A 13,690-nucleotide genomic window follows, 5' to 3' on the forward strand; every position below is an offset into this window, starting at 1 on the left:
AGTAGCTGAGCTGCACAGACCAGGAAGGTCTTGGGTGCAATCACTATCCTGCCCTAAGATAGCTGATCTCAGCCTGGGCAGCAACTAAGTACCAAGGATCAGTGCATTCGGAAAGGGCAGGGAGAAAATTGGAGGGGGAAAACAGCGTGTTGTTTTTAAATTGTCGAGAGCGGAAATTTCCATTATCTCCCCCGAAAGCCCTGACTCTTGCTTGGTTATGGCTCCACAGTTAAAAGCAGTCCTCCAATACCTTAGGACAATGGCTGACTGAATCATGAGCACTGGCAGGATATTTCACAGTTGGGGAGGGTATCAGTGTCAAGCCTGATCATGTCCTTGCTGGACATCCACACACAGACATTCCAGGAGCCACTGGAATGTGACTGGGAGCACGAACCATGGGTAATTTTCCTCTCCCTGACTGGGGGGGCACGGAGGTTAATTGTGCTGGTCTGGCTGAGGTCAGTTAACTCAGTGCGATTAGGGAAACAACTTGCATTTATATAGCAAGGTCCCGTCTGCCCTCTCAGCTGGACATAAAATATCCCACGGCATTATTCTGAAGAGCAGCAAGGGAGTTTTCCCAGTGTCCTACCAGCATTTATCCCTCAACCAAGATCACTAAAACAGATCATCTGGTCATGTATCACATTGCTGTTTGTGGGACCTTGTGTGTAAATTGGATGCTGCGTTTCCTTACATTACAACAGTGATTATAGATCAAAAGTACTTAATTGGCTGGAAAGTATTTTGGAAAGTCCTGAGGTCGTGAAAGGCACTATATAAATGCAAGTCATTTCTTTCTTTATTGCTCTTACCAACACACAATTCTCAAAGGGGGGTCCTGACACAGCATTGTAGGGATAAATTCCACGTTAACACCAAAGTGATGGCAAAAGAGCGAGAGATAACTCTCCAGGCATTCACCTCATTAAAACCAAGACGCACTGCACAATTCATATTCCAACTCCTCAGGGCGTAAAGTGGAGTTGAGGTAGAAGATCAGCCATGATCTTATTGAATGGCGGAGCAGGCTCAAGGGGCCGTAAGGCCTACCCCTGCTCCTATTTCTTATGTTCTTATTCTTTCCCAGCATCTTACAACTGTGGAACTCTCACCACTCACTACCTAAACACAACTTTCTGATTTACGGTTAAAGTCCCAAGAAGCTTCACAGACTGGGGAGAAAAAAAAGACACAAACCGAAGGGGCACTGAATTGCAGCATTCTCTCAGAGGGGCAACAGAGGTGTGAAATGGAAACGCCTCTAATGCTGTAGAAGGTGCCTTGGTGAGGCGTATTGATGGAGCCAGAGTGGAGCTTGGCAAATCAAAACTAGGCAAACTGATCACCATAGTGAAGAGATTAAATATCAGAGAATGCAAGTTAATTAGGAAGTCAGAAGTGAGAAGGGAAGTGCAGGGAATTCTTCGTCAAGTTGTGAGATAAGTTGTCAGGGAAGGAAATGGAAGCAGACGATCTAAATGGGTCCAGGAGCCAATAGGATGTGTTTCTGGAAAGAGAAGGGATTGGGAAATATTGAGCAGCTGAGAAAAGAACGGCTTTGTTGAGGTTAATGGAATTTTCATGTTCCTTAAGCTTTTTCAGAATATCTACAAAGGGTTGCTGTCTCCTCCCACTGTCAAACTGTGGCAATCTTCCCACTCATTCGACACCACAGAGATGGACACCACAGTACCAATGGAATGGCGGCGCAGCATGATGCCTTTTTGTTTTATTGTAAAAGGAGAATGACAAACTATAGGTTTAGTCCACCTAATGGTTCCTTGGCAAATCCAGTTCAGTACTAGGCCACAGAAACCATGAAAGTCCCAGGTTTCATCCCCTGGTCGGTGCTGAGTTAGCTGATCTCAGCCAATCATAGGGTAATTACAATTGGCCTCAGTGTCCTTGGTTGGTTGGATTGGCGGGGTGGGCTGCGGGTGAGGAATCCACACCAGATCCTCCATGACACCTACTGGTAAGTGTGCTTGTGTGGCTGGCAGGCAAGGACAGAATAGGGTAAAACTGTGACACACCTCATGATCAAGCAGCCCGCCCACACTCATTGTCCAGAATCGTGTGACTAATGGCTACACAAACTCATTTGTACCTATGGAACAGTAACAGTATGAGTCAGTGTGAAAAGGAAAGGAAAAATAACTGAGATAATCAGTAAACACAATCTGCTCACCTGTGCTTCACCTCCTCCTCAGCCTTGTCCTCGTCCTCTCTAAGCTGTTTATTCTCTGGCTCTCCTTCACCTTGGTCTCGGTTCTGTAGACCAAAAATGTAAAATATAACAGTTCATAATGCCTGCATTACACTACTAATCTCACACGTACCGCAATGTCCTACCAGATCACAGTTCATTCAGTTATTCAAAGAGATTTAGCATATAATCCAGACGAAAAATGCATTGTTTGGTACCAGCATTAATTCCTGGTTTCCGCTGAGTTAGAGGACTTTAACCAGTTCAGCGGTTGAACCTTCAACTAGCTTTGAACTTTTCTCTCATGTTCCTCAAGCTCCAAGTACACTATCTTACATGGGCTTCCTCCTTCCTGCATCCTCAGTGTGTTGAAATCAAGATTCATCACACCATCTACTACTCTTCCTCATTCTTCAGGACCTCAGAACTATGGCGTTCCTTACCTCCCCCTCAGTCTTCCTACAATCTACAGGCTTTCAAAACCCAAACTTGGCATCACCTGATCATTACATCCTCACTCACATCATCTGATCTTTTCAGCCCTTGTATTTTACTCCACTGTAGGCTGATAAGGACAGATACGGCTTAGTTGGTAGCACTCTCGTCTTGGAGTCTGATGGTAGCGAGTTCAAGCCACACTCCTTTGTTGAGCATATAATATAGGCCTCTTCGTCAGTGCAATCCTGAGGGAGATTGCAGTCTGTTACTCACTCCCATATATCCATTATGATATACTCTAAATAAACTAGCCCTATGTCTCGATTCGATTTCAGCTAGTAATTCACTGCTGAATAAGTTATTCCACATATAAACCACCTGAAATTCCAGCTTGTAACTCACTCCGGGGTATCTGTGATTCTACATACATAGAAAAACACAGAAGTTACAACAGGGAAACAAGCAGTTTGATCAAACCAGTCTGTCGGCATTTACCTACCACTCAAGTAATATATTCCCAATCACATTTGTCCACCCTGATCCCATATCCCTTCATCCCCTCTTCTTTCATCCACCTTTCCAATCTAATCTTGAATGTTGACATAATTTCTGCCTCAACCACTGACCCTAGAAGTGAATTCCACAGAAATTCTGTATTAAAAAGTTTTTAAATCTCTTACATTTAATCTTGTATCTATGGCTCCTTGTTCTAGACCACTCAACTACTAGAAGCAATCTGCTTCTATCTACCCAGTCCTATCCTTTCATAATTTCAAACACTTCTATTATATTACCCCATAATCTGCGTTGTTCTAATGAAAAAAGGCTCAATATTTCTTTCCTTCTTCGTATTTATATTTCTTCATACCAGGCAGTGAATCTGCAGTGTACCCTCTCTATATTAACTATCTGAATCCCTCAAGTAGATCCCTTCTTGGTTAGATTCCAGCCCATAACCCACCCTCAAGTATTTGTTATTCTCCATCTTTCAATAAAAACACTTTCAGGGTGTTTTTTTTGATTCCTCCTCTCAACTGAGTGTTTTTGGGTTACTGTTTAATTAACCTCATCCATGGTAGCCAAACTTGACCTCGCCAGACATCCATACACTAACACCTTCCAGCAAGGGTTACTGGATCGTGATCAGGAGTGGGAACCCTGGCTGATTTTTCTTCTTTCCTTTACTAACCCAGCGCTGCTGAGATCACTTACAGTAACCCAAGTTCCATCCCAGCCGAGTTCAATTAACTCATCACTGACTGTTGAGGATGGTGTGTGTTACGGACTTGCATCCAATGCTTTCAGACTGCACAAAATTACATTTCAGCACACAATTCACCAGAATGATACCGAGGATAAAAGGGTTAAATTATGAGAACATGTTGCATAAACTTGACTTGTATTCCCTTGAGTTTAGAAGAATGAGGGGTGATCTGATCAAGGTGTTTAAAATGATAAAAGGGAATCGATAGAGTAGATACAGAGAAACTATTTCCTTTGGTGGGGTAGTGAAAATCTGGAAAACTCCCCCTCAAAAGGCTGTGGATGCTAAAAAATTTAAATTTTCAAGACTTAGGTCAATAGACTTTTATTGGTAAGGGTATCAAGGGATATGAAGCAAAGGCAGGTAAATAGAGTTGAGGTACAGGTCAGTCATGATCTGATTGAATAGCAGAGCAGGTTCAAGGGGCTGAATGGCCTACTCCGGTTTCTATGCTCCTCTGTTCCTAATTCACTCCCTGGTCGTCATGACCTTCAGGCTGGATCCCAATGTCATTCCCATGGACAACGCCAAGCAGCTCAGGAAACCGAAATGCCAGAGGTTTAAAACAGAGCAGTGCAAACTCCAATCCCTGAACCCTGGCAAATCCATTCTATTTCTGTTTCATATATTCGCTGATTGGTCCTGTTTGAATTATATGGGCCTGGAAGTTTGACACCGGCTGTTCTGAGCTGCCCGACCGATAGATAAATCCCAAATCAGAACATCAAGAATCCACAGGTTGAAATAATTTGCAAGTTAAAGGGACGGTGGATTTAAACTTCATATGTGGCCCTATGGCAGGGACTTATGTGATCAACAAAAAACAGAAAGCTTGGACACTTCTAGTTTAGAGCATCGTTGAAACAGTCATCTAACTAAATTTAACTTGCGCAACCTTCAATTGCGTAAACAGGAGGTGATGCAATGTGGGGTGGCTGCAATGAAGCGATAATGATGGCATGCGTAGGTGCGGGTGGGTCCAACTTATGGTCATTGTACAAAGGAAGCCAGGTCTGATGCTGAAATACAAGCTCACAGTAAGCTGCATTACTCACCCATCACATAAAAGACATTGCAAACCACTCAAACGCAACTGCTTGGGCACTATTGCAATCCAGTCAACAAGTGAGGATTCTTGCGAAAAACGGATTTCTACCTGGGAACGGATTTAAAACTTCCCTCACACCTATTCATTTCCTGGTCTCTTGAATGCACAGCCCCATGCTAGATACAGTTCCACGAGTGCCAGCAGTCCTTCTGTACCTCAACTAATTAGCTAGTGTGCGAGAGCCTGAACAATGGGTGTTGGTAGGTTGCTGTCCTCACGCATTATCCACATAAGCACATTCTCCGTCAGAACCTACTGGACAGTATTCAGGAATAGAGAAATACCTCCTACCTAGGTGTGCTGAGGCCAACTATAGCACCCTTAATGGCTGCCCTGGTTGAGATGAGTCAACTCAGCATGGACCAGGGATCAAGTCTCACAGCACAGGTAGAGTTTACCCACTAACATAGAAACATAGAAGATAGGAGCAGGAGTAGGCCATTTGGCCCCTCGAGCCTGCTCCGCCATTCAATGCGATCATGGCTGATCATCCAAATTCAGTACCCTGTCCCTGCTTTCTCCCCATACCCCTTGATCCCTTTAGCCTTAAGAAATATATCCAACTCCTTCTTGAATATATTTAATGAATTGGCCTCTACTGCCTTCTGTGGTAGAGAATTCCACAGGTTCACCGCTGTCTGGGTGAAGAAATTCCTCCTAATTTCTGTCCTAAATGACTTACCCCTTATCCTTAGACTGTGACCCCCTGGTTCTGGACTCCCCGACCATCGGGAACATCCTTCCTGCATCTAGTCTGTCCAGTCCTGTCAGAATTTTATAAGTTTCAATGAGATCCCCTCTCATTCTTCTAAACTCCAGCAAGTATAAGCCCAATCAACCCGATAACATGTAGCATCCTATTAGCCTCCCCTTATTCATTAAAGTTATTATCTCCCCCATCATCTTTCTTTCACTACCCCCTAACAACCTATCTTAGCAGGACAAGTCCAGCCTGGGCAAATATCGTCCAATCAGCCTCCTCCCAAACATCGGCAAAGTGGAAGAAGGCATCGTCAATAGTGCTACCAAGCAGCACTTGCTCACCAATAATGTGCTCACCGATATTCAGTTTGCGTTCCGCCAGAACAACTCAGCTCCAGAACTGATTACAGCCTTGGTCCCAACATGGACACAAGAGCTGAATTCCAGAGGTAAGGCAAAAGTGACTGCCCTTGACATCATAGCAGCATTCTACCAAGTGTGGCATCAACCAGTAGTCAATGGAGATCAGAGGGGAAACTCTTTAGTGGCTGGATTCATACTTGGCAAGAAAGGTTGTTGTGGTCATTGGAGGCCAATCACAGCAGCCCCAGGACATCACTCTAGTATTTGCTTAGGGCAACATCGTAGGCCCAACTATCTTCAGATGCATCATCAATGACCTTCCCTCCATCATAAGGTCAAAAGTAAAACTGTTCATAGTATTCAGCTCCATTCGCAATTCCTCAGATCACGAAGCAGTCCATGCCCACATGCAGAAAGGCCTGGACAACATCCAGGTTAGGCTGATAAGTGACGAGTAATATTCATGCCACACAAGTACGAGGCAATGACCATCTCCAACAAGAGCGAGCCTGATCACCTCCCACTGATGTTCAATGGCATTACCATCACCAAATCCCCCACCGTCAACATCCTGGGGGTAACTATTGACCAGAAACTCAACTGGACCAGCCACATCAATGCCATGGCTACTAGAGCAGGTCAGAGGTTGGGTATTCTGCGGCGAGTGGCTCACCTCCTGACTCTCCAAAGCCTCTCCGCCACCTACAAGTCACCAATCAGGAGTATAATGGAATATCTCCACTTGCTTGGATAAGTGCGGCTGCAACAGTCAAGAAGCTCAACACCATCCAGGACGATCTGCTTGATCGGCACCTCATCCACTAGCCTAAAAATCCAACCCCTGGAAAGTTTATTCACGGCACTGAAAGGGGGTCCTTTTACACATTTGTGGATTGTAGTTCAGTCAGAGCCGCCAATGGTGGAGCGATCAAAATCGGAGATGCGCAAGAGGTCAGAATTGCAGGAGTGCAGCGATCTCGGAGGGTTAGAGTCAGAGTCATAACGGCACAGAAGGAGGCCATTCGGCCCATCGAGTCCATGCCAGCTCTCTGTAGAGCAATCCAGTCAGTCCCATTCCCCCGCTCTGTCCCCGTAGCCCTGCAAGTTTATTTCCCTCAAGTGCCTATCCAGTTTTCCCTTGAAAACATGGAGTGTCTCCGCTTCCACCACTTCCGTCAGCAGCGAGTTCCAGGTCATCATCAGTCGTTGCGTAAAAAAGTTTTTCCTCACATCCCCCCTGTATCTCTTGCCCAAAACCTTAAATCTGTGTCCCCTAGTCCTTGTACCATAAACTAGTGGGAACAGCCTTTCCCCGTCTAGCCTATCCAAACCCGTGATAATCTTGTACACCTCTATCAAATCACCCTCAACCTCCTTTGCGCTAATGAAAACAAATCCAGCTTCTCCAACCTGCCCTTGTGGCTAAGATCCCCCATCCCCGGAACCATTCTGGTAAATCTCCTCTGCACCCTCTCAAGTGCCTTCACATCCTTCCTAAAGTGTGGTGACCAGAACTGGACGCAATACTCCAGTTGCGGTCTAACCAGCACTTTATAAAGGTTCAACATAACTTCTCTACTTTTGTATTCAATACCTCTATTTATGAAGCCTAAGATCCCATATGCGTTGTTAACCACTCTCTCAATATGTCCTGCCACCTTCAGGGACCTATGCACATTAACTCCCAGGTCCCTCTGTCCCTGCACTCTTTAAACTGTGCCATTAAGTGTATATTGCCTCTCCCTGTTCCTTCTGCCAAAATGCATCACCTCACACTTCTCTGTATTAAATTCCATCTGCCACTTGTCTGCCCATTCTGCTAGCCTTTCTATGTCCTGTTTCAGTCAATTGGTATCATCACTGTTTACCACACCCCCAAGTTTGGTGTCATGGGCAAATTTAGACATTCTACTCTGTATTCCAATATTCAGGTCATTTATATATATCAAAAAAAGCAGTGACCCCAGCACTGACCCTTGGGGAACACCACTGTCACTCATCTCTCCCCCTGCCCCTCCCTTTACACTTTCTGACCTTCCACTCCTTTCCAGCACATGCTACTATTCTCTCTCAGGTCACTCACCCCTCACTCCCAAGTGCCTGGCCTCCTGCTCTCCTCGTTCCAGTGCACATTGCACATCTCTCGCCAGATCTCCCGCTCCCTGATCACAGGCGCCTGGTCTCCCCAGTGCAGTCACCTACCACACAGGAAAATAAAGACTTACTGCTATTTGGGGAGCGGAGTGACAGTGATATTGCAGGAATGCATCATTACATTTTCTTGGCTCAAAAGTAGTGAGTCATCTTATGAACAAGTCACTTGTACAATAAATAGTAATGCAGGAGTTTTAGCTTTGAGTGAAGGGCAGGAAGCAACTCAGCAGAACCTTTCCTAGGATTTGAAATGGTGATGCAGAGTCAATGATAGAGATTTACACAGGCTGTGGCTTGGCTCACTGAATAATCCTTGTTCCTTTCCTTACTTAGAAAATCGTAATATGATTAGGCAGAGACAACATGGTTTTATGAAAGGGAAATCGTGTTTGACAAATCTGTTTTTTGAAGATGTAACTAGTACGATAGATAAGGGGGAAACGAGTGGATGTAGTTTATTTGGATTTTCAAAAAGTATTCGATAAGGTGCCACACAAGAGGTTATTACACAAAATTAGGACTCATGGGATTGGGGGTAATATATCAGCATGGATTGAGGATTGGTTAATGGACAGAAAACAGAGAGTAGGAATAAACAAGACTTTTTCGGGTTGGCAGGCTGTAACTAGCGGGGTACCGCAAGGATCAGTGCTTGGGCCTCAGCTATTCACAATCTGTATTAGTGACTTAGATGAAGGAACTGAGTGTAACGTATCCAAGTTTGCTGATGACACAAAGTTAGGTGGGGAAGTAAGCTGTGAGGAGGACGCAAAGAGGCTGCAGAGAGATATAGACTGGTTGACTGAGTGGGCAAGAACATGGCAAATGGAATACAACGTGGGGAACTGTGAAGTTATCCAGAAAATGCTGGAGAAACTCAGGTCAGGCAGCATCTGTGAAGAGAGAAACAGAGTTAACGTTTCAGGTCGATGATCTTCGTCGGAACTGGAAAAAAAGCAGGAAATGGAACAGATTTTTAAGTAAGTGAAGAGGCTGGGAAAGGGGGGAGGGGATGAAAGAACAAAAGGGAAGGTCTGTGACAGGACGGAAGGCAGAGAGATGAACAGATATTCAAGGTAAGAGGAGATGGTAATGGAACAGGTTAAGAAACAAAAGATGGCTCTAGATGAAGTGTAAATTGTGCTGGCAGAATGAAAGACAGCTGCCATGTGGGAGAGAAGAAAAAAAGACAGGCAAAAAGTGCGGATAAAAATATGATAGGGGCCAGGGTTATGGTCTGAAATTGTTGAACTCTATGTTGAGTCCGAAAGGCTGTAAAGTGCCTAATCGAAAGATGAGGTGCTGTTCCTCAAGCTTACGCTGAGCTTCCGTGGAACAATGCAAGAGCTCAAGTACAGTGAGGTCTGAGTGAAAGTGGAGCGGTGAATTAAAATGACAGGCAACCGGAAGCTCGGGGTCCCCCTTACGGACTGAACGGAGGTGTTTCGCAAAGCGGTTGCCCAATCTGCGTTTGGTCTCCCCAATGTAGAGGAGACCACATCGTGAGCAACGAATACAGTATACCAGATTGCGAGAAGTACAAGTAAATCGCTGTTTCACCTGGAAGGGGTGTTTTGGGCCCTGGACAACTTCTCCTTTGACTCCACTCACTTCCTCCAAATCAAAGGTGTTGCTATGGGAACCCACATGGGTCCTAGCTATGCCTGCCTTTTCGTGGGATATGTGGAACACTCTTTGTTCCAGTCCTACTCGGGTCCCCTCCCTCACCACTTTTTCCGGTACACTGATGACTGTATCGGTGCCGTTTCCTGCTCTCGCCCTGAACTAGATAGTTTCATTCACTTTGCTTCCAATTTCCACCCTTCCCTCACCTTCACATGGTCCACCTCCGACTCTTCCCTTCCTCGACTTCTCCGTCGCCATCTCCATCTCCAGGGATAGGTTATTGACAAACATTCACTACAAGCCCACCGACTCCCACAGCTACCTGGACGACACTTCCTCCCACCCCGCCGCCTGTAAGGACTCTATTCCATTCTCCCAGTTTCTCCGTCTCATCTGCTCCGACGATGCCATCTTCCATACTTGTGCTTCCGACATGTCTTCCTTTTTCCTCAACCGAGGATGCCCCTCTACCGTGGTTGACACGGCTCTCGACCATGTCCGTTCTATTTCCCGCACTTCTGCCCTCACCCCTGCCCCTCCCTCCCGGAACCACGATAGGGTTCCCCTTGTCCTCACCTTTCACCCCACCAGCCTCCACATTCAACGGATCATCCCCCGCCATTTCCGCCACCTCCAACGTGATCCCACCACCAAACGCATCTTCCCCTCACCTCCCCCTTTCAGCATTCCGTAGGGACCGCTCCCTCCGCGACACCCAAGTCCACTCCGCTATCACCCCCAACACCCCTTCCCCTTCGCCCGGCACCTTCCCGTGCAAGCGCAGGAGATACAACACATGCCCTTATACCTCCCCCCTTCTCACTGTCCAGGGCCCCAAACACTCTCTCCAGGTGAAACAGCAATTTACTTGTACTTCTTGCAATCTAGTATACTGTATTCGCTGCTCACGATGTGGTCTCCTCTACTTTGGGGACACCAAATGCAGATTGGGTGACCGCTTTGCGGAACACCTCCGTTCAGTCCGTAAGGGTGACCCCGAGTTTCCGGTCGCCTGTCAATTTAATTCACCGCTCCATTCCCACTCAGACCTCACCATCCTTGGCCTCTTGCATTGTTCCACGGAAGATCAGTGTAAGCTTGAGGAACAGCACCTCATCTTTCGATTAGGCACTTTACAGCCTTCCGGACTCAACATAAAGTTCAACAATTTCAGATCATAACCTCGCACTTGGTCTTTTTTTCTTCTCTCCCACAGGGCAGCTGTCTTCCATTCTGCCAGCACAATTTACACTTCATCTAGAGCCATCCTTTGTTTCTTAGCCTATCCCATTACCATCTCCTTTTGCCTTGAATATCTCTTAATGTTTCTTAATCGCTCCTGCCTTCCATCCTATCACAGACCTTCCCTTTTGTTCTTTCATCCCCTCCCCCCTTTCCCAGCCACTACACTTGCTTAAATATCTGTTCCATTTCCTGCTTTTTTCCAGTTCTGACGAAAGGTCATCGACCTGAAACGTGAACTCTGTTTCTCTCTCCACAGATGCTGCCTGACCTGCTGAGTTTCTCCAGCATTTTCTGTTTTTATTTCAGATTTCCAGTATCTGCAGTATTTTCTTTTTGTGAATTTATCCACTTTGGTAGGAAAAAACAAAAAAGCAGAATATTTTTGAATGGAGAGACTGGGAAATGTTTGCATTCAAAGGGACCTGGTTGTCCTTGTACATGAATCGCAGAAAGTTAACATGCAGGTACAGCAAGCAATTAGGAAAGCCAATGGTATGTTAGCTTTTGTTACAAAGGGCTTAGAGTATAAGAGTAAAGAAGTCTTACTACAATTATACAGGGCATTGGTGATGCCACATCTGCAGTACTGTATACAGTTCTGGTCTCCTTACCCAAGGAAAGACATACTTGCCATAGAGGGAGTGCAGCGAAGGTTCACTAGGCTGGTTCCTGGGATGAGGGGATTGTCCTATGAGGAGAGATTGAGTAGACTAGGCCTATATTCTCTAGAGTTTAGAAGAATGAGAGGTGATCTCATTGAAACATATAAAATTCTTAAGGGACTTGACAGGGTTAATGCTGAGAAAATGTTTCCCCTGGCTGGGGAGTCTGGAACACAAGGTCACAGTCACAGAATAAGGGGTCTGCCATTTAGGACTGAGATGAGGAGAAATTTCTTCACTCAAAGGGTTGTGAATTATTGGAATTCTCTACCCCAGAGAACTGTAAATGCTCAGACGTTGAGCATATTCAAGACAGAGGTTGATAAATTTTTGGGAACGAAGGGAATCAAGGGATATGGGGATAATGCGGGAAGGTGGAGTTGAGGTAGAAGATCAGCCATGATCTTGTTGAATGGCGGAGCAGGCTCGAAGGGCCAAATGGCCTACTTCAGCTCCTATTTCTTATGTTATGTTCTTACATGTATCACAAACGCTCACACGACAATGCACTCTCAGGTACTGCACCTCACTGACTAGCCTACGGGCATTCAAAAGCAGCTCAAACCTTCCAAATGCATAAGCATGTCCCAGCCTGTCTCTGCTACTTGCTGAAAGCAGAGACTATTTAAATGCATTGACAGATTAAATTATTTCCTCACCCACATTAACTATTTTGCAAGGGATTTTAAGGGAGAGTCAAATTCTTGCAAACTCAGTAGGTGTTAACCTCCCTCCACCCTGTTTCCATGTCAGGTATGGTGGTGTGTGTGACACAACCATTACCTTGCCTGCCTCTCCACGTACCACGCGCTATCTGGGAGGCCTGAAGGTGAATATCTAACACACAATTGCAGTCTCTCAGCCAGCTGCTGACAGAGTGGCTGCGTGAAATTTTCAATCTATATCCACTTGAACTGTGAAAAAATGCCAAACAGGACAATTACAGATAGTGTCTTTACAAACTCGGGTTGTGTCTGCAGGCAGGTTTGTGAGCTGTACCAGAGTGAAGTGTCAGTAGTTAAAGGTCTGGTGCTGGTAGGCAATAAATTGCAACACCTCAAATAGTTGAGTATTGCAAAATGCTAAAATGTACTAAACTCAACACAAAGTTCACAAGCCTCCAGCAAAGCTAGAGATTAAAAACATTTTACCCCCACAGGATGGTGGAGGTGAGGAACAGATTCCCAGGGAGGGTTATTTCACGGTCAGTTGGCTCGATTAAAAGATGTTGAGAAGAAGGAACAGATGGCTCTAAAATCACTACTTCATTTTTTTTCAGGGGAAGGTGTTCATTAAAGTCAGGAGTTAACTGGAGGTGTGTGGGGTGGGGGGGGGGGGGGGGAGATGTCCTTAATACATTGATCACACATGGACGAAGGGTACAGTAACCTGGTGATTATGGTACAAATCCCACTATGGCAAGTTGGGCAACTGAATTCAGTCTATCTGGTAATTTATGGGCTGGTGCCAGAAAAATAACCATGAAAGCTTCCCAACTGTCTTAAAAACCCAACTGGTTCACTATACTCAGAGGGTTGTGAATCTTTGGCATTCTCTGCCCCAGAGGGCTGTGAATGCTGAGTCTTTGCGTATATTCAAGGCTGAGATAGATAGATTTTTGGACTCTAGGGGACTCATATGTAGATCGGGTAGGAAAGTGGAGTTGAGGTCAATGATCAGCCATGATCTTACTGAATGGCGGAGCAGGCTCGAGGGGCCGTATGGCCTACTCCTGCTCCTATTTCTTATGTTCTATGTACCCAGTCTGGCCTACATATGACTCCAGTCCCACAAGGCATGGCTGACTCTTGAAGCCCTCTGAAGTGGCCTAGTAAGCCACCCAGCTGTAAACAATTGCTCCAAAATTCAGTAAGAAAATTGGACAGCCAATATCCCATACTCCTCCATCACCATCC

At 45.6% G+C, this 13,690-nt stretch overlaps 1 protein-coding gene across 1 annotated transcript in view; it reads right to left on the reverse strand.

The window, feature by feature from the left end:
- ccdc12 (coiled-coil domain containing 12) overlaps nucleotides 1–13,690 on the reverse strand; it is a 92,430-nt gene that overhangs the window by 38,776 nt on the left and 39,964 nt on the right. The window contains exon 2 of the mRNA XM_085992551.1: nucleotides 2,195–2,277. Within this exon, the coding sequence (XP_085848677.1) occupies nucleotides 2,195–2,277 (83 nt within the window). The remainder of the gene's footprint in view (nucleotides 1–2,194; nucleotides 2,278–13,690) is intronic.

This window comes from Somniosus microcephalus, chromosome 7 (assembly GCF_052327205.1).
Source record: "Somniosus microcephalus isolate GS21.2 chromosome 7, FLI_Smic_1.0, whole genome shotgun sequence".
NCBI lineage: Eukaryota > Metazoa > Chordata > Chondrichthyes > Squaliformes > Somniosidae > Somniosus > Somniosus microcephalus.